General features: G+C 40.7%; 1 protein-coding gene across 1 annotated transcript; it reads left to right on the top strand.

Annotated features, from left to right (window-relative positions):
* Positions 1-10,088: 10,088 nt before the first annotated feature.
* ERMN (ermin) lies at positions 10,089-19,087 on the top strand. Its single transcript, XM_088145183.1, has 3 exons — positions 10,089-10,378; positions 10,915-10,995; positions 18,571-19,087. Exons 1-3 carry the CDS (start codon positions 10,135-10,137, stop codon positions 19,035-19,037), a joined length of 792 nt encoding a protein of 263 aa, XP_088001309.1. The 5' UTR covers positions 10,089-10,134; the 3' UTR covers positions 19,038-19,087.
* The last annotated feature ends 2,551 nt before the right edge of the window (positions 19,088-21,638 follow it).

Here is a 21,638-nt window from a genome sequence, read left to right as displayed (position 1 = left end):
ACATGTACTAATGCTTACTCCAAAAGTCTGTGTTTTTTTAAAAAAATGCTGTTGTGTAGTTTCTATTTTTGTTTGATTTTGATTTTGATTTTTTGATTTTCAAAGTTTTGTTCATCCTTTTTTTAAAACAATGAAAAAGCAAATAAAGCAAGCAAATAAAGAAGCATAGGAATTTGTGTTTGAAAAGTAAATGCCAGAGAATACGAATTTAGGACAACATGTATGAACTGAAAAAAGCCATTTTAATTTCAATTAATACAAAGTTCACAGAAAAAAAGGAAAGAACACAGTAAGTGATGTTTGGTCTATCTATCAGTCTATTTCCATCCAGAATAGATGTTTTGCCTCAAACAGTTAATTTTGGCAAGGAAATCAGATCTCATTCTGCTCACATCATAGAAAGACTTGTAAATCAAGATATTCAGAGATTTCAGAGGTGCTCAGTAAGACAAACAGGAAATGGCTGCTAGAGTGACATGGGAGGGCTGCCTCACTTGAAATCGAGTTTAACCACAATATGAAGATTATCTAGATGTGTCTTCAGGACAGTGGTAAATATTTAGGTCCCCCCCGCAGGCCAAATTTTATGTTATGCATCTTTGCACATAATGGGAGACATTCATCCCATTAAATGGGATTTTCACTCTTTTGTAATGCTAAAGAAAGATGCAAAAATTTGGCTTGCAAGAGAATCTCCTCCAAAAACCAAGTGTACATTAGAAGCAGCAATGCCTCTATGACATCATCCTTAGCTTTCTTCAAAATACTTGGCCCTTTCCATTCCCTTGTCCCTGATAGTGTTTGTCAGGGGATTTATTTCTGAATGAACACAAATAGGATTTCAGTAAATCTGGAAAGACTCATGCAATGCGAGGGCAAATGGGGACACAGAGATAAGGGGAAGGGTCTTCTCACACTGCCCCATGGTCGATTTCTCACTTGGTCTAATTGTTAGTCAGCGGAGCAGACAAAAAGGAACTCTGTGTAGCTTGTGTGTCTCTTCAAGATAGAAGTGAGGCTTTTCTACCCTCATGTATTTCCTAATAAATCTCCTTTTTACTTCAAATGCCATGAATATCCATTAGCATACCCTGATAGCTGGGCTAAGCCCACACTTTGTCTCCAAGACAACTCTATCGTGAGCCTTTGACTTTTGCAATGGGATGCCTTGCGACTGAATTACTCTCTGTTCTTTCCATACTCTGCTTATGTTCAGGAGCACATCATCTAACAAAGGATCCTGCTGGATTCTAATCACTGACACTGGCTGTCAGTGTTGTTACCTAAGTTAATGCTGATGGGTTTTCCCTGGCAGAGGATGTTAATGTTGTCAGGCTCTTTGCTAGAGGTGTTGCCTGTTTGCAATGAGGATATGAGAAACAAGAGTGGCTGAATGGACACAGATGACGCATGAGTAAGAGATTAAACTCTTTGGCCCTTTGGATTGAGTTCTGCTAGATGTCGGCTTGTGTAGGTGTAGGAAGAAATTAAGAAGTAGATGAATTAGAAGGGCTGTCTCACTCTGCTACTGACATCCTTTATCTGTTCTGGAGGTCAAATGCCAGATAAAGTGGGACGTTAGGGGTGAATAATAAAAGCAGTGGAAGATGGGAATTGTTGAAAGAAGGGTTTAATGCTTTGGAAGAGGTCCCCCCCCCCCCCCAATTTATGACTAACAAAATTGAACAGAATCAGTATTTTAAGAGTCTGGTCAAAGCAGCCATAACATTTGGGGGACGTTTATCTACAATGGGAAGAGCTGTGTTAGGGCACATCTCTCATGCAGAGGAAACAGCTGGCAATGTCTTTAGGTGTGTCTGCATTATAGCATGAAAGAATTCCTCTGCTGCCTTCATGCAATAAATCAGATAGAATTCTTTCACTGTAGATCATTCCTCATCAGGAAACTTTGGGGCAAATGGAGGACTTCCTGGAGCTTTTTAATTAGGTGGAATTTGTGATTATGTATAATTAGATCAAACTCTATTGTTTTGGCCAGTTGGTGGTGATAACAAGCCCTAGGCCTGCCTTGCTCCATTAGAAAGCTCCTGCACAAGATTACAGTACTGCATTTTTAGGCTATTGCTCTGTGACTGTGAGAGACGATCCCAGATTTATTCCTAAGAGGTCAGAAAGAAGCTGCCCTCAGACAGGGAACTCCCATCCTCATCCTGAGTTGGTTTTATACAGTGGCCTGAGACCTTTGGTTAAAGAGGAGTAACTTAATTTAATTGGATTGGATTGTGACAATTTACTCTTACTTGGAGCTGCCCTTGAAGACCATGCAGAAATTGCAGCTACAAAATGCTTCTTCCCACGTACTCGCAGGACAATCACAATATTGTCATATGACACTGTTGCTGTCGGAGTTGCACTGATTGCCCTTTTGTTTGCAAATGCAAACCAAGGTGCTGGTCATTATGTATAAAGACCAATGTGGCTCAGGGCTTAGAGACCCTCCCAACTGCTGAAGATACGATGAGGAGGGGCGCGGAGACAGGCATTCTTGGCGGCTGCTCCCCGCCTTTGAAACAGCTTATCCCAAAGGCAAGAATGGCTCCCCCCATCCAGAAGACCCAACTTTTCTGGAAAGCGTATTGTCGAAGGCTTTCACGGCCGGCATACGAAGGCTGGTGTGGGTCTTCCGGGCCACGGCCACACAGCCCGGAAGACCCACACCAGCCTTTTTCTGGAAAGCCTTGGGAGATGAATACAGGAATTAGAGCTGCACCACCACAGATATTGTTCTTGTTACTGTCTTGCAATGCCATCCTGTATCTTATTGTTATTCTTTTCTTGTGACTTCATTGCTTTGAGGCTTTGGAATGGCACAGCCATTACAAGCCAATAAAATATTTTACAATAATGAAAGATGTAAACTTAAAGTTCTTAGTCTGCTTTTCCTATTAAAGCGCTCAGTCCCCAGCTAGCTGCTTCTGTGCTTTTGTCATTCTTCCTTGCATTATGAAGCAGGGGCTCCTTTTTCTCCTATTGATCAATTAGGACCGCATTTCCTTAGCATTATCCTCCATCCCCCTTTGCATAAGGTACTGACTTTTCCCTCTTCCAATTAATTAATGAACTAATTCAGATCAATACACTTCTGAAATTGCTAATATCCCAATTATGCATTTGCATTATTGGGGGCATCACTCTATTTTTTTTTTCATGGTTCACTGAAACAGATTTCTCCCAGGTTGCCCTGTCTGGGCTGTAAAAATAGAGACAACCAAAGTACTAGATGGGAGCGAAGTGACACAGGAAACTCTTTGCTGCCATCTACTGGGCATTGGAATTCTTTGCACCCCATATATGATTAACACACGCACACCCCCTGCCCCCAGTCCTGGAAGGACTAATATCATGAAATAACCACTGGAAAGCCATTTTTATCCACTTGGAGTTCGTCTGAGAAGAAAGATAGTAGATGAATAAAATGACATGATGCTACTACCTGCTGCTCACTTGTTAAACAGGCAACGGGTTTCTGTGCAGTTGCTTAGGAAAGACCTGCCATCTCTGTCATAGGTTTCACTCTTCATCAGGTTCCTTCTTCCAGTATATTCATAAGGTTTCACTCTTTGAGGAAGAAGCAAGTCTGAAAGTCATGACGTATATACTGGGGAAAGGAGAGAAAATCAAAGGGGAACAGCGAGTGAACAGCAGTTTGGCCTTCCTTGTATAAAGCAATCTGTAAATGCATAGGAAATCTAATGAATTATGCTGCATCGCTGACTTTATTTCCTTGCCATAGATTTCAGTGGTTGCATTCTGATATTTAATTTGCCTTCATTTATTCAGTTTAGGCGCCACTTGACTCCAAACAACTTTTTGCAACATTACTGGTCATAGAAGATCTCCCAGGCTATCCTTACATCTGGAAAGTGATGTGACTTGCAGTTAAAAGCCTGGAATTGACAGGCTGAATTTTTGTTGAGGTTCAGTTTTTAACATGAAAATAGGCATTGGAGAGGAATATGTTCACAGAAAAATATTTAATTTGTACATGTGAAGTCGATAACAATGATTTTTATTATATATCTATCTCACCTTTCCACCACAAAGCACGCTTAACAACAGTCTCCAAACACAACACAAATGCACATTATTAATAAAAAGCACAATAAAATCATAGTGAAAATAATAAATAAAACATGAATCATTCATACAAACTAAAAACTACCCCTATATCCTCATTGAAACCTAAATGAAAGAGGTACTTCTTGATGTCCTTCCTAAAATCAGAGACGGGGGGACCAGTCATGATGATCTGCACTCCAGGAGCAACACAGTTGTGAGAGGAAACCACAGTCCTTTGGCTCCGCTGCTGACCAGAGAGAGCTTTTTGACACACCTGTGTGTTTTCTTTGTGGCGGGAAGCAGATACACAGGGATTGTGTGGTGCTGAAAGCATATCACCTGAGTTGACTTGTGTAACAACACCACTGAAGGCAAAACCCACCCTGCCACACACACACACATATTAATTTTAAGTGGAGATATATCCTTCTAGCGTGTGGCACACTGCTTGCCACATGATAAGAAGTCATTTGCTGAACTACATGATTAATTGGTAGACAAGCTGAACAGGATATTTATGTACATTTCCATATGGCACGCTGCAATTAATCAATGACATGCCACAGGATTTGGAGAATGGATCACAGTCGAGTTCCCTTCTGTCCGTGCCCCCCCCCCCCCAAAACCCTTCCTCCTTTCAAGCAGCATTCCAAAGAGATACAAAAATGCCAAAAACTGGGGAGAGGAAAGTCTGAAGAATCAAAAAAATATGTGTCCTATTTCGGTTCGAGGTGGTTTTAGTTATCTTCAGCATTGAGCAGACATATTTCCAGCTGTTCTGTGATGTTACCTGCACATTATTAAAGATGAATTAACCAAATTTGTATATTTAAAAAAAAAACCCCTCTAAGTTAAGGTTTGAATGCATTCTTTTTGACTGAAAAAGGAGTAGGTGAGGAAGAAGAACAGCTTCCTTCAAGCTCTTTAATCGATAAGTTGTCCTCCCAGATGTTTGCTCTCCAATAGTGCTCCAGAGAAACACCTAATCCATAAGGCTGCTTGATGAAGAACCCCCATGCTCCTTTTGTCATCTACTGGTAGATTTTCACAAGCAAGCTGTCCATCCTTTCTAGGTGATATACATTTTGTCCTTTTTCCTGAGGCTAGGTTTTAAGCCTAGGTTTTCTTGATACTCTGGAAAGCAGGTGGTTTCTTCATCTCCTGCTTGATCTCTGGATAAAGAGGACAACTGAGATGGGGAGATTTTATGATGGCCCCCTTATTAATTTTATCCCCTCCTGTTTTTGTGTGTTTTTACACTTTTTGATATATAGTTTTTTATGTATTTATTTTTTAAATTGTTGTACGCCGCCCAGAGTCACCTTGCATGAGATGGGCGGCTACATAAATATGATAGATAGGTAGATAGATAGATAGATAGATAGATAGATAGATAGATAGATAGACAGACAGACAGACAGACAGACAGACAGATCTGTAGGAATCAGCTGCTATTGTCAGGCAGCTTATTTGAACATGCCCTGTGAATTGTTGCAAAGGTGTTTTGATCAGTCATTAACATCCAATCATTTGCCTCCGTTTGTCTTATTAATCAGTAATGAAAGCTGGACCTTACTGGTCGATCCCAGACTCGCAGCGTGGTCATACTTTGTGGGTTTGCCCCAGATGTTCGTCATACTTGCTTAGAAGGCTATTCATGCCATCTCTGGGTTTTTTCCAGCTAGGTGCTGCCATCTGCCGTTTCACTGAAAATGCGCATTGCTTTCGACCAACAGGTGCCGCTGCTAACAGCAGGGCTATCCAGAAAAGACATCAGAGAGTCAGAGAAGGACATCTAACAGTCAACGGATATCTTTCCTTTCTTAATGTGCTTCCAGCTGGATAATACCATTTTAATTTTAGGTTTGCAGAACAAAAGACAAATAGAACAGTGTTGTTCCAACACAGTCCTAGAAAAGCTAATAGAAATGCTTTTTTTTAAAAAAATTAAGGCATCCATTATTTTCTAATTTCTTATCTCTCCTTATTTGCAGCTCAGATAACCATGTCAGCTCTTTCTTAATGTGCTTCCACAAGAATATGTTCTCCCTATTCCAGAGTTTACCTTCTGAAAGCACTTCTTTTCACACCCCACGTAGGAGAGGTCATCCGTCTTTTTGGCTGGGGGGTGGATTGAGGGCTACAAATATGGACGCCTGATAAGCAGCCTTAAGAAACTTCTTTGATAATGTTGTCTTAAGTCTAGATGCAATGGGAAGGGTCAGGTATTTAATATACTATGTGATGCTCCAAGAAAAAAAAATAGTATGATAGTAAAAGTAAAGTCTTCTTTGGGTTGAACTAAGTTTCTGGTAATGTCATACAATTTTCTTAGAAAAATGCAAAAATGGTTTGCCATTTCCTTCCTTCCTGGTCTAGCTTATATCCCTGGGATCCCTTGATAGTTCTTCCAGCAACTACTAATCAGGCTAGCCCAGTTGTTTCTCAACCTTAGGAACTTTAAGATGTGTGGACTTCAACTCCCAGAATTCCCCAGCCAGCCATACCAGGAATTCTGGGAGTTGAAGTCCACACATCTTAAAGTTCCTAAGGTTGAGAAACACTGGGCTAGACCCTGCTTAGCTTCTGAGCCCAAATTAGACCAATTAAATGCTGCTACTTGTTAATGCTAAAACAAATGGCACAATTGAAACGAGGGCCTATTTTCTAAAGAAAACCCCTAAATCTGGACTGGAGTGAGCCATTACAAAAAAGCGATGTTCTTTCAAATCCATGGTTGATTCCCTAAATGAATGGGGGCAGGGTGAGGGGAGAGGCACAGACATAGCCCCATAGAATCTGAAACAACTGAATGAAATCTAGAACCTCAGATTTTTGCTACCCCCTTATTACCCTTATTATTATGTATAGGCTTATTATTGTTCTCAGCAACAGATGTAAAGCTTATAGATAATCTTTTAGAACAACATGTTAGGGAAATGCTGCAGCTTAGGAGCATCGCAGAAATTCTCAAGCCCAGGAGAAACACTCCTGTGTTTGGTTTAATGTTTAAGGCATCAGCTTGAGACTGGGAGACCACAAGTTTCAGTCTTGCCTTAGGCATGAAGCAGCTGGGTGAGTTTGGGCCAGTCACTCAGTCTAGAAAGAAGGCAATAACAAGCTACTTCTGGAAAACTGCACAGATTTGTCCCTGTAGTCACCAGGAGTCAGTGTAGACTTCATGGGCCATTACTTATACTTGACTGTCTACAGAACATTACCCATTTCCTATGTATTTGTATACACACTGGATTGCCTGCTAACAAGGGTTCTATGCAAAAAAGTGGCACCTGCGCTCTCATTCTGGGTGCCCTCTCAACTCCACCCCTCATTAGTAAATGGGTTCAGTTGTGAGTCTTGTCTGAGAATCCCCCAGTCATGAACCTGATTCAAGGCCAAAGGAAGAACTTGTCCCAAGTGGCTTGAGGACAGGACTAGCTGTACTATTAGGCAGAGTAAGGTGATCACTTCATGCAGTAGATGCTGGAGCCTCCCAACTGATCCTCCTGAACTATTCCCTGGCATTGTTGTTCTGAGCTGCGTATCATACCCAACCTGCCCTATGACTTTAAGCTAACCTGTTATCTCAAATCCAGAGGAGGATCCCATCCCATCTTCCATGTTGAAATAAGGTTCAACTGCAGCCAAGTTCTGTACAGTGGCTGGAAACGAGGCACTATCTAGTTTTGCACCTGAAGTAGCAAAGTAACTAGAAAAGAATGTAAGACTCCAATAAGAAGAATAGGACCTATATTTCCAGCTGCAGGTACAAGGTATGCCAGATATGAAACGTTTAGAAATTGGATTTATTGAGACCAAGGTCCATCTCAATAGGCAAGCATCTCAGTGTAATGGAGCTCTGGAGCTCTAAAATCTTACATCTGGTCATTGCCATTTGAATCTGATGTAAAGGTACAGAGAGCAGAACCTGATTTTAACACAACATACCAAACAATAATGCAGTATATTTAGCTAGGGCTTAGCATGTTGTATGAACCCAGGGGTGGCATTGGTAAAACATGGCTCATTATCTGTGAATCCCAACTGTGGTTTTATTTAGTAAATCATGGCCAATAATCCATAGTTAAATAAACCATGGTTTAACACAATGTGAAAACCCCATCACAGATTGCAATCTGAGCATGGGCAGATAGGAAAGCAGGCAATTCCTTGGGGACATAGCTTTCAGGCAGTGCCATTTCCCTGCAGTAGGGAAAGAGATCTTCCTGCATGAATGTTGCCATGTGCAAGATCTATTGCTTCATGACACATTTTATTTGCCCAGACAGCTATGGCATTCATGAACCTTTCCACTTGGCTCACTGTTTCTCAGTGATGACAATGACTGACCATCAGTAATCAGAGACTCAGTTACTAGCCGAAGCTCAGGGACCACCTAAGGCTTCTGGGCTTTTCTTCCATTTCCCAGTGTTGGAACTGAGCCTAACAGATGGACTGTGGAAAGAAAAAATAGAGAAAAATACAACACACAAATGTTCACTGGGAATGTCATTCAACATAACAAATTGTCTTTCTATGGAGGTAAATCTATGTTTCCCCTTGCTGAATTTTATAAAATATTTACTTCTAACCTGTTTATTCTATCATTAAAGCTCATGAGCTACAAGGCTTGTGCTGGCAGAAATGTGAAGATTCCACTTTTGATCGGGAGCAAAAAAGATCGGTAGAGGCTGCTCTTCTGGTGGGCTGGGGCCAGCTGAGGATGCTGTGTGTTCACGTCCTCAACAGACAGGTAGTGGGGCATCTTCGCAGCTGGGCAGGGCAAACAAGACATGCAATTGTAATGCCTTGGGGATACAGAGTCATATCCACCAGAAAAGGGTCTTGCAGTGCATCACTAGAGCTTGTTTGGAGATCCCCCCCCAAAAATGTTACAGGTTGTTGTATAAGATACCTATGCCAAATAGTCTCTGGAATCTGGATATCCCATGCTGGAGACAGGTAGTGTACCTGGAGTGTTCTGCGGTTTTGTGGTGCAGCAATACTGTAAATTAATTTCTTTGTTATTATTCACTGAGACCTGGGGTGGAGAAAGGACACTTGGGTGGCAGCCCTGACCTGTAATGACAGAGATCTTCATGGAACCCACTGAAACATTTAGAACCTGGGAGGAATAGAACTGAAGATGGACCCTCAAGATCCGTTTGATGGTTGTGTCACTAAATGGTAAATTCCCATTTGCTGCCTTGACTGAAGCACCCTAAAAATGTCTCCTTTGACATCATCAGCAACAGAACTTCACCTTTCGGCCACCTTTTTTTTTTTTAATCCATTCATTCTTTTAAAACACTATTACCATATGTAAGACTTTATTTTTTAACAGCAGGAGAAGAGGAGAGGAGAGGAGAGGAGAATATACTGTACCCACAATAACACTACTTGAAAAAAGTGATGCAAACACATGCAAATTTACCCAGTGCCTGCTTTTATCCTTTCACAAATGTCAAATGAATTCTTTGTCTGATCCAGAAGAGTTCAAGGTTTAACCAGAACATTTAACCTATTTGGGAATGTTAAGCTGGTTATACAGCAGTACTGTGCCTCAAGGTGGTCACTTGGTGTAGATTAAAAGGTTGGGACAATCACCACTCTTGTTTCAAGGCGATCAGACAAAGAAGCTTTATGGTAGGTGGACAAAATCTCTGCTTATTTCTGTGGGGCTGACATGCGGAAAGCTCGGCTTTGCATGCCAGCACAAAAAGCTTTGTTGCTTGTAGATTGTTTGTTTATGTAAATTGAAAATGGTGCATTTATTATGCAACGGAAAGGCTAAGTGACAGGGGAGCTACTGATTGGCTGGTGTCTTGTGAGGAGAGCCCTGACAAATCCAAGGCAAATCTATTCTCTATTTTGGTTGCAACAATTTCAAGGGAAGGGAAGCTTGTTGATTCTTCAACAATTCTTTATTCAACACACACTCACACACCCACAAACCCACACAGAAGAGTTGGTTGGAATACTGCAATAATTATAGGATTTTTAATTGTCACTGGATTCAAATCTACAAGAAAGCAATTGGACGCTACTGTAATCATGACAGAAGATATCCAAACTCCAACCAGTATGTCTGAATTTAATCGGAACCTGTCTTCTGAAAAACCTCAGCGCCAGGTCATTGATATTATTGATCAACTAGCTAATTCTTCTGAGATACTTCCGTATGAAATTACAGAGATCAATCCTGGCTCTCCATTTATAGAAGAAAATCAAGAAGGTGACAAACAGTTGGCAGAGGATTCAGCGCACGAAGTTTCAGATGGTACAAAAGAACATCAAGGTAAAATGACTTTGGTAACGTTTTTCTTTCCAGTGGCTTTAGAGAAAAAAATAGATAATGAATATGCATTTTGCTTTAATTTGCTTCTGAAATATTATAAAGTCATTTTTTGCAAATGAATATCAGTGACCCAAGGTTACAAATGACATTCAAAAAAATCTGTTGAGCTGTCAAAAAGGATGTAAACAAACAAACACATTCCTTATTTTAGATAAGGTCTAGATAAGACTATTTTTAATTCTCATTTATTTCAAATTCAGGAAATGTAATCATGTATTACATGTTCTTGTTGAAATTAGCCTGATTTCAAAGGGTTTTATTTTGGCTGAATTTTGCCCAAGGCTGGTAAATTCAATTAATTTTAACTGACTTTACTTATAAGACTTTAGTGTGCCATTAAAAAATCAGTTTAATTGTAAGTCAGTTCACTGAGAGCTCCAGCTGAATTGTATGGTGAAGGAATTAATAACTGCAGTTATAATCACTAACCCTTGTTTTTAGGGAAATGTCACTTTTATACTTTATATCTTTTCAAGGAAAGCCAGAGGGAAAAAATGAAGAAAAAAATTGTCTCTTTTACCAGGAATCAACAATCTGGGAAGAAGAATCCAGAGATGGTGAGAAGTAGACTTAGTTTTTGGAAGTAAAGAAACATCATGGATTTTGTGAATTACAGCATGATCTAACCTGGTTTAAGAACAGTGGGTTCAATTTGATTTTACTCTGCTCCAAATTTAAATCAATTGCAGTTATGCTCCATCAAAGTATGAGGATTTCACTTTAGCCTAATTTTGCTATCTAGCAGCATCTCTCAAGCCAGTACTCTCAAGGTAGGTTGGACTATAACTCTATGCACTGGCCAAGCTGGGCTGGAGATCATGGCATGAGGTTAGTAATCCAACACATATGAATGGATCGACTGAGAAATGATTTCTTATAGGAATAGATTAGAAGTCTACATTTTTTCTCCTGGGCTAGAGGCCAGACTTGGCCTTAGCTGATATCAGGGGAATATACTTCAAAAGTAGTGAAAGAAAGTAGATCATTCCTGGTCTTGGGAATGGGGAAGAAATGAATGAACCATTAAGGGGGGACTTTCAGAAAGGATTATTCCATGCTGGGAAAGAAGAAAGCATGAGAAAGAAATTCAAAATAACCCCATCTTGATTTTGTTTGGTATAACAGGGTAGAGGAGCATTCCTGGAATCTCTGCCATGGCTGTTTCTTGACCTTTCTTGCCTACCCCAAAGCGCTGACATGATTAGCTCTTGTCTAGAATACTTTGTTTGTATGATAAATCCATTTAGTTACTGGATACACAATAAAAATAATACTGCTGGAAAGAAGAGGGGTTGTTTAGCTAATCTTTTGAAGACAGCAGTTAATAAGAAGCTGGTCAGAACTTTAGGCCAGGCACATAGGTAATATATTTATGGGGTAAAATTAGATTCCTGCTCTTGTAGCAAAGTGGGCATGACTCTGAAATAGATTTAAGAATAGTCAATAGTATAGTATATTTTGTATGGAAAACTGGGCATATTTTCCCCAACACAGTTGATGAAATGTCCATTATGGCTTCTCAAATAGTGCCATAGGTGTGTGAGAGAGTGGCAGAATCAAACAGCCATGAGAAGGGTTAACCCTATCCTGTTGTTGCAGTTTCATTTAAGATGGTCTGCCAAAGCCATGATTAACTTTGAAAGGGAATATTCCCCAAGCCTTTATGGGAATCTTTATTATGGGGATAAAGCAGCCCCTGGGGTGGGAAAATACTTATGAGGAGAGTGTTGGGGGAGAAATGGTTAACTACCAGGTGATTTCCTTTTTGTGTTTTGAAGTACATTGCTGCCCATTGCTTTCCTGAAATTCAGGAATTTATAGTATAGTTCGTATACACAGACACTGAATATATCAAAGAAGAGGAAACAGGAGAGCTCTGTTTATTTTGTCAGTTATCAATTTCTATCCTGCCCCAAATACACCAACAGATGTTGATTGGAGAATTCTAGGTAGCTTGTGACAACATTTTTGAGCTGACCCACTATAAGCAGCAATGACCAGGAGCAGTATATCTAGTCCCCATTCAAGATTGGTCATTTTTTTGGACTGGAGGCACATTTGTAATTTTTAAAACACATCATAGGTACTCTCACAAAATGGATGCCATGGGGAAGGGCTTGCTTAGACACAAAATGGCTGCCATGATCATTCATAAAATGCCACTCTCTCCAGGCCCCCCCAATTCTCTTTTCTACCCAGTTTATCTTTGCCTTCCTTTTGGAGCAAGTGGGCATACTTTCACGAGAAGCAGTGAACTTTTCAATAATGTTCTAAGAATGCCTGTAGGACACATGTTCCTCACCAGAAAGGCATTTACAAGGCATTATTGTAAATCAAGGTGATCATACAGAGGCAGGTGTTTTGTTTTGCACCATGCCACTGTTTCCTGCTGATATCTGATAGGAAGCAAACAAACAAACAATAATGTGTATTAAACTCATGGGTGAACAAAGAGGAAAAATTCATCCTCACCAGTACTTGTGATATTCCTGTAGCTGACAGAATCTTTCCTGGATCTGTTCTTTGAGAGCTGTTACCTGGACATATAGTTGATTACGTTCCATCCAAGGGACCAATTTCCACCTAGCATCCCCACCCCACCACTCAAGGACTGGGAGGGGGGGAACTGCTTAAGAATCAAGGCTATTCTATCTCTAGGGGGAACACTGTTCCATAGGGCAGGCACCACAACTGAGAAGGCATGACTCCTAAATTCAATTCAATTTATTTATTGTTTTGACCACAGGTCGTAACAAATAAGGTAAAACCTGCACAAAAGAGGCCATACATTCATAAAATACATTAAAATATACCAAAATCAGTATAAACATTAAAACGGTGTTATTACAACCGATTAAATATTAGAAAACATTAGGAACATTTGATAAAATATTATCTCCGTTTAGCAGTAGCCTGTGCAAAGCTTGCTAATTTCCATAGCAGTGTCTCCTTGTCTAAATTTATTAGATATTCAATTTTGAATGCATCAGGCCAAAGTTATTTTCTTATCAAAAGGGGATCCAGAATTTTTCCACGTGCTGAAGCAGAAATAGGGCAGTACAATAAATAATGGGTAAAATCTTCTATACTTTCCTTGCAACAAGGGCACTCCTAAATTCCACAAGATGATATTTCCTAATGAAAGGGACTTAGAAAATTCCAATCCTACTAGTTCTGGTGGGGCAAGCAGAAATGAGTGGAGACAGATGGTCTCACAAATATCCTGGCCCCACGTCATGTAGGGCTTCATAGGTGACAACCAGGACCTTGAATTGCACCCAAAAAGCCCACTGAGAGCCAGTGCAGCTCACAGAGCAGAAGTGTTACATGGGCATATCATTGAGTGCCCCAAACTGCCCATGCTGCAACATTCTGAACCAGCTGCAGCTTCTGAATGCTCTTCAAGGCCAGGCCCATGTAGAGCACATTACAGTAATCCAGCTGGGAGGTGACCAAGGCATGAGTTATCATGGGTAGGCCTCTTGGTCCAGCAACAGGCACAACTGGTGCACAAGATGAATCTTTACAAAGCCCTTTGCTGCCACCTGTTCTTTGAGTAGAAACCATGAGTCCAGAAGGACCCCCAAGTTTTTCACCAACTCCGTTTGGAGGAGTGTTACCCCATTCAGAGATAAAGATAAAAACTCACTGGATTGAGCAGGGGAGGTGTGCTCAAAACCCACAGCCACTCGGTCTTACCAGAGTTAAGCTGGAGCTTGTTCTTCTCCAGCCAGATCCCCACATCCTCCAGACACTGGGACAGAACCTTGACAGCATCAGTTGGTTGACCCAGGGCAGAGATATATACTTGGGTATCATCAGCACATTATAACTTGGCAAGTGTCAGTGGATGACCTCCCACAGTGGCTTCATATAGGTATTAAAGAGAAGAGGGGAGAGAGTAGAACCTGGAGGAAGCCCACAAAGAAGGGGCCTTGAGCTTGATCTCTTCCCACCAACCAGTACTGACTGGAACTGGCTCCAGAGGAAGGAGGATAACACTGTAGCACCATGCCTCCCAAGTATACCATGACTGATGGTATCAAAAGCCACCAACCATCCTGCACCAAAGGTCATCAACAAGTGCAATCAATACGGTTTCAGTGCTGTAACCAGGTCTGAAACCTGACTGAAAATGATCCAGATAATCTATTTCCTTCAGGTTCCTCTGTGGACCTGAAGCTGACCACCTTCACAACAACTTTCCCTGAAAGGCGAAGGTGGGAGACTGGACAAAAATTGTCCAGTACTGCTGGGTCAAGCAGTGGCCTTTTGGGCAAAAAAATCCTCCTCTTTCAAAACAGGCAGCAGCACCCCTCTTCAGAAAGGCATTAACCACTACATAGACCAGCCACATGACACCTTCCAGGAGGCCTTCACCAACCAAGAAGGATATGAATCTAAAGCTCAAGTGGCTGAACTCACAGCTCTGAGGACCCTGTCCACTGCATCAAGACTAACAGGTTCAAACTTTTCCCAGATAATCTGGCAAGACCACACCTCAGGCATCTTCATAGGACCTGTACAGTTAGAGTCCAACTCTAAGTGAATCCAAGCAACTTTATCTGACAGAAGCCTAGAATGGTCTTCACAATGGCCCTGCAGGTATTCCCCAGATCCCTTCTTACACAGGAAAGATTGGATCACCATAAACAGGGTCACTGACCAGTTCTCTGTAGTTGCAATCAGGGTGGAAGAATAACTGTCAGTCCTTTGAGGTAGACCAGATTAGGAAACCAAAGTCATGCAGCTAATACTACTTTTATTATAAGGTTATAGAACCTTGCAAGTCTGAATGTGCTTCCTCCCTCCCTTCCTTTATCATCATGAGAACTAGGAAGGGTCTTGTCTGAGATGTTTCCTCAGATTATAGTTCTGGCCCGGACTCTGATTTCTTTTATCTCACCTTTGTCTTGGTAGCGTCTCTTCCTCTTGTTCCTTATGATTATTCTTCTGTCAGTTACAATAAGTATGTTTTTTCACCCTTATTACTATGAGGCTACTAAGGAAGGCTCTCCTGCTAATTGCCTCAGATGAAGCCTAGTGATAGGCAGTTTCATTGCTTATTATATTTCTAGAGATGTGAAATATAAGACACTTCTAAAAAGCAAAAAAACACATACCCACCCCCCATAACAGTTCATTTGGAATGTCATTCTAAGACCTGCATGCCCCGAATCTCTCTTCATCAGATACCTCCTAGAGAAAATGTTAACAAGGCTTCGTACAGCCCTAGTGGAGCTCTGTGCTTCACAGAATGTTCTGAAAAGATGGTACCTGGGTTCAAATGACTCTTCTTTATCTAAACAAGAATTTGGCAAATGTTGCTTAGCAAACATTAGTGGGGCTCACACATTGCACTAGCCATGGTTTGCTTAATTTGCTAAATAAAGCACACTCACTGGCTTCCCACAAGAGGCTAAGCCAAAAACAACACCTTCTGGGTTAGTTTTATGTATGAACCCAGCGCCTGTCTGAGGATCTCTGCAGGTTGGTACATTTTCCTCATTTATGCAATTAATCTCTGTGCATTTTTATATAGGCATAAAGTGTCAAGCCCCTTATAGCAGGGCAAAATCAAGGAAGCAAGAATCATACAGACTTCAACAAGACATTTCAATGCAAGAATTATGACTTAAGTATAAAATCCTGGAAACTGTGATAGGAATCTCCAGCCCTCTTGGATTAGTGAGGTCATGAAGGTAGAATCTCTTTGAAAGTCTGACTCTCTTCTTCCTGTGTTTTCTGCAACCTGGACTGAGCTGTCATTTATTAGATAAGCTACTACCCATCTCTGCCATCTGTTGATTGTTTATGTCTAGAGGTGGTCCTGGTTTTTTTTCAGCCTCTTCATAATTTTTCCATTAAGGAAAGAGAGGGTTACCATGTTAACCACACAGCTGAAGGTAGCAGGATACTGGCATTCAAGAGATGTCTGGCCAGCTAAAATGACCAATAAATAGGTGACGTTATTGAACCTTCACTGTTCTCCTTATCCCAAAGTGACTGCAGTTCTTTCTAAGCATAGATTTCTCCAAAATGATCAGGTGCATGGTATGTCCTGGCATATAGATTACCTCATATTGAATGAAAAAACTTTTACTACTACTTCTTCCCCATAGAGATTAATGCACAAGGCTTGTGCAAATGCAATTTTACAAATCAGGTTGAATTAACTTTGTTCAGTGAAGGCTTTTGCTTGCACGGGGCTTGCTAAGTGTCTGATTTCACAGCCTTCACACTGCATTAGTGCTATGTGATGATTCACATTTCACATCACTAGGCTTGGCAAATCATTCCATTCATTTAGAGCCACTTTAACTGCATGCCAGAAGCCATACTTATCCAGTGGCATGAAGGGGCACAAGAAGATGCTATTTCTGTCTGTTTTGCAGTGCTGACATATATGCACTGAACTTTTACAATGTGACTTTAGTGAACACCTCCAGCAAAGGCTTCAACTCAATTATCTTCAAACCTACAGTATATTTTTGTGGGAATCACACGCAGATGTTAGTGTTTGCTGGTTCAGTAACAAGGGAATAAAATACAAAGTCTTTTTCTGGTTCCTGAGAAAATCTCCCATTGATTTCCTCCCTTCCCACCTTCAAAGAATCAAACAAAAAAATAATGAGAGTGGAGATAAAAGGCTTAGATAACTGTGGGTGAATTATTATATTGCTGGGACAAGAAGTTATAGACGTTTATACAAGATTTAGTACTGACTGACCAATAATAATTGCAAGCTATAAAAAAAGCCAACAATGAGGCCCACTTTTGAACACACACACACACATATATACGGCTGCACTATTAAAGATTTTGTATGTTACTTGGTAAATTTCTCAGGGTGGCTGAGAAAATAAGATGGTTATATGTTACAGATAAGGTATCTATTATAGTAGATGTTCTTATCTGCTTCTCAGAAATCTTTGTCCTTATTATGTTCCACTTGGTTTTTTAAATATGCCTTGTTAATGTTTCTTTGGTGTTTGTTGTTAAAAATTCCCTTCCTCAGGGTCTTTGAGAACTAACATTTCTGAATATGTTGATGGCGATCGTGGCTGCAGGTTACCTCTAGAATATACACATAGTACATGAAGACAAAGACAGTGCAGGACATCGGCTGCTATTTTGGAGACCTTTGTTTACACTTGTATATGTGGTTCCTAACCTGGTTCAAGACCAACCAACCTCAACTTGGGGTCCTCCAGATGCATTAAATTTCAGTGTTCATCATCCCTACTGACACAAGTACTGATTATATTTGTTGGAAATAATGGAAGTTGTTGTCCAACACATCTGGAGAACATCAGATTGAGGACAGCTGCCAAAGTCCATTATGTGTTTCTTACATGTAAATATTTGAAAATAACAAAAGGAAGATTTAGAACACTGCTGCCTTGGTGATAGTGTAAGGTAGACAGAGGCAATTAGCACAATGCATTAAAGCATAGGTGGAAAAGAGCTTGTCACAGTGTGTCCAAAGGGCAAGGCAAATAGCTTGAGAATTAAGTGTATCTCTAACTCAGAGCTACCTTTATTGTGGAAGGGAAGGAATCCCTGAATGGATTGTTGGACCTTTAATATAAACTCTAATATACAGTCTATGGATCATGGCTAACCTAAAAGACAAAACTTTAGTGGACACACTAGGCAGAAAGCTAATCAAGGATGTGATGGTCTCCAACAGACATGGGAAACATAAGGCTAGTCCACCAATTCAGTTGTACAGCCAGTACAGCCAGTTTGGTGTGGTGGTTAAGGTGTTGGATTAGGAACGGAGAAACCAGGTTGTAGTCCTGCCTTAGGCATGAAAGCCAGGGGGGTGGTCTTGGGCCAATCATTCTTTCTCAGCCCTAGGAAGAAGGCAAGGGCGTATCACTTCTGAAAATGCTGCCTAGGTAACCACATGGACTTGTCCAGGCAGTTACTGGGAGTCAAGGCTGACTGAAGCCCCCCCATCCCCACCCCAAAAAGGGTACACCAAAAGTTAATAGCACAAGTAAGTGATGATCCTGAAGTCCCTTACTAGGAGCAGGTCTTAGTGAACCCACGGGTTGAGACAGACAAGCTTGCACTGTCTGCTTGCTAGCATGTTGCTACATTGTGAGCATTGTTATTTGTTACAGGGCTCCATGAGAAAACTCCTCCTTTAAGTACTAAAGAATTTCAGGGGGAAGAAAATGTCACATCCAACCTTCAGGATGAAGATATCTATACCCCTACGGAAACAGATGAGGAACAGGGAAAGATACAGTTGAATGAGGCCAGGGAGCAAATTAAAGAAGAAACACTGTTAAAAGACAATGAGAGCACAACAGAAGAAGACTGGGATGGCGCAGAAGATGAAGCCCAAAAGGAAAACAGAGTGGATTCTCATAAAGAAAGGCAAGAAAGCAATAATAGCCAATGCCTTCCTACCAGTCCTAGCTGTACCTCTCAGACTGAGAAATACGACGAGCAACCAGATGCCCTGAAAAAAAATGATATCTCCCGGCACAGTTATTCTCGTTACAACACAATATCTTATCGGAAGATCCGGAAAGGAAACACTAAACAGAGAATCGATGAATTTGAATCTATGATGCATTCATAAACTGAGGCAGAGAATCTAATAGGCTTGCTAGGATTCTTCTCTTCCTTCTATCTCAGCTCCAGATGTTTCTCCATCTGCAATATCAAGTTATTAAAATGTCTTTGGTGGCTTCAATCCTACTAAATGTAGTAGTCATGACTAATGGTGTAACAACAGGCTCCCTTGCCACTTGGGAATTAGCCAAATTGACCACATGAAGGTTTACTTCTAAATAAATATATACATAGGATCAGGATGCATGATTGCAATCTTATGCACACTTAACTGGAAGAAGTCCTACTCAATATAATGTAACTTACTATGGCAAGTACATATCTACATATCTTGAAACAAGCTTGTGATCTGACTTCAGTCCTACTGCTTTCGGTGAACTTGGATGCAACTGATTGTAGCTGGATTGAAGCCCAACATGTATTATTTGATTATATACTTAAAATATGTAACTACTTTCATTTTTAAAATGACAGATACTTTTAGGGTTTAAGTCAGTAGTGTGATCGATTTAACCTAATTTGATTTTAGAGAGACATTTCAAACAAAATGTTTCGATCCATTTTTGGTACATCACCAATTCTTCGTTCTGTTTTAACAAGTTTTTTTGCCGGATTTTCTATCGTGCTATCCTGCATAAATTTACATCAGCATCTCATGTTAGCCCTAATAAATTGCAGATACTGACTAATTCAGCCCAGTGGCATCTTTCTAAGAGAGCAATCCAGTTCACTCTTATTTGGCAGCTAGAATATAGAAAACAGTAAGACTGCTCCGAATATATGACTCCTGGGGGGCTCTGTCAGCTCCAATCCTATTCACACCTACTTGGGTGAATCCTATCAAGTACAATGGTTCTGATTGCAGAGTAAACATTCTTGGGAGTGTGCGTGTGCACGTTTGCTAGGAAGACAAATCTTTATTGGTTTCAATTGCAGTGCCTTCTGAGTAAAAACGTGTAGGGTTGTGCTGCATTTAAGTTTATTAATAGGATTTCTTGGTAAGCTATAATGTCAGAAGGCAGATGAAAAAGAGGATAAGGCTTCTATATCTTTAACAGCTGTAGTGAAAATGAACACAATAATGTGTTTATCTGAAGGTATTTAAGATAATCCCTGCCCCCCGCCCCCCCCAAAAGAAGAGGAGTCAGAGATTAATATTGCAAAGAAAGACAGACAAAAACTCTGTGTAAAGCCCAAGTTCCTTACCTTGTTAGAATATGTTTCAACTGCAGCTGAAAACCAATCCTGGGGCTTTCCCCTGTGTGCAGATGTGTGTTGCAAGATACTGCAAAGAGAAAGAAAAAGCTGGTACAAGACCAAAAAAATAATCTTCTCAAATTAGTGACCACACATTGCCTATAAAATAAGAGACCCTCTTTATAAGATTAGTTGATCCCTCTTGTATGTATATCAGCCATTCTTTTCACTGTAATGGTATGTGGGAATGACCTTGGGAGACAGTGCAAAGAGAAGCTGCCTAGGGAATGGCCAGATAAGAGAGGGCATAGCCCACAGCTGCACAGTGGGTGGGGCAAGAGGCTCAGAAGAGACCCTCCCTAGCTTCTTGTGTTAGCAAAATTTGAGAGTTTCTGACTCTCCCCAATTAGGATTCAGTCCAGCAGAAGATCAGACACAAAAACACCAGCTGATATTTTAAAGTTTTATTGAAAACAGGCCAATAGAGTCAGCTGGGGTCTCCCCTTAAGGCAGAGAAGAACCCCGATCACACCCAAAGAAGAAGATTTTATACACGTTTCTTACACAGAGATACAGCAATTAACAAATTGATTGGCTAAAGTTAGCATAAATTTGGGACCCTCCTTATTATTGGGGGAAACTTATCTTCCCGATGACCTATTGGTTGCTAGTCAAAGTTCGGGGCACCCCCTTTGATCTTCTGATATTTATTGTTTCATGGAATGCAGAGGAATCGCCAGAGCAGCTAAAGGATATTCTGAAGGCTATCACATTAGGGTCACTTCCTCCCATATCTTTATGGCCTCGACACTTAAGGAGACAGGATGTCTGCCCAATGTCTTTCAACAATAACAGAAATGAGAGAAATGTGTGAAGGTTCATGAACATTAGTTTCCTTGTCATCCCTTACCTCCCAAATGTAAGGAAATAAAGATGAGAGAAACTGAGAGCCCTTTTTCTAAGGTTTCACTTGGGCTGTAAAGGAGATGGTTGGAGAATTAAACTTTCAGACTTGCAAGATTCTGTTATGTAGCTTTACAATAAAGTAGAATTAGCTCATCTGATAGTGTTTCCTATCTGGTCTACCTAGTAAGGCTGACATTCGCGCAAAGAAACCCACAAATATACCATAAAGGCTCACTCTTTTCCTTTTAGCAAAACAGTAAAACAATAGCAGTAACTACCAGGATGAAGATGGGTCAAGAAGAAGAGGGAGTCCACTGGAAATGGAAGGATAGGAAAATGGATAGGAAACAAAGTTGAGTAAAGATGAGGATTAGGGAAGAAGTAACAGGCAAGGAAAAGAGAAGTCCTGTTTAGACATTTGGAAAAGAGTTAAATTCAGCCGGCAGGGAATCTCTCTTCTGTACAACCATCAAATATGCAGGGTTCAAGCTCTCCTTCATCTAGC

Source organism: Python bivittatus, unplaced genomic scaffold, assembly GCF_059951505.1.
Source record: "Python bivittatus isolate LINGU-HERP-01145 unplaced genomic scaffold, Pbiv_v1 ctg000480_np1212, whole genome shotgun sequence".
Taxonomy (NCBI): Eukaryota; Metazoa; Chordata; class Lepidosauria; order Squamata; family Pythonidae; genus Python; species Python bivittatus.
The sequence above is the reverse complement of the archived record's forward strand: the minus strand, read 5'-3'. Positions and strand labels throughout refer to the sequence as shown.

Excerpts from the sequence above, each read along its gene's own strand:
- ERMN (XM_088145183.1), top strand. The coding sequence starts at position 10,135 with ATGACAGAAGATATCCAAACTCCAACCAGTATGTCTGAATTTAATCGG. Across the intron at positions 10,379-10,914 it reads TGGTACAAAAGAACATCAAG|GAAAGCCAGAGGGAAAAAAT; the intron begins GTAAAATGACTT and ends TATCTTTTCAAG. Across the intron at positions 10,996-18,570 it reads GGAAGAAGAATCCAGAGATG|GGCTCCATGAGAAAACTCCT; the intron begins GTGAGAAGTAGA and ends TATTTGTTACAG.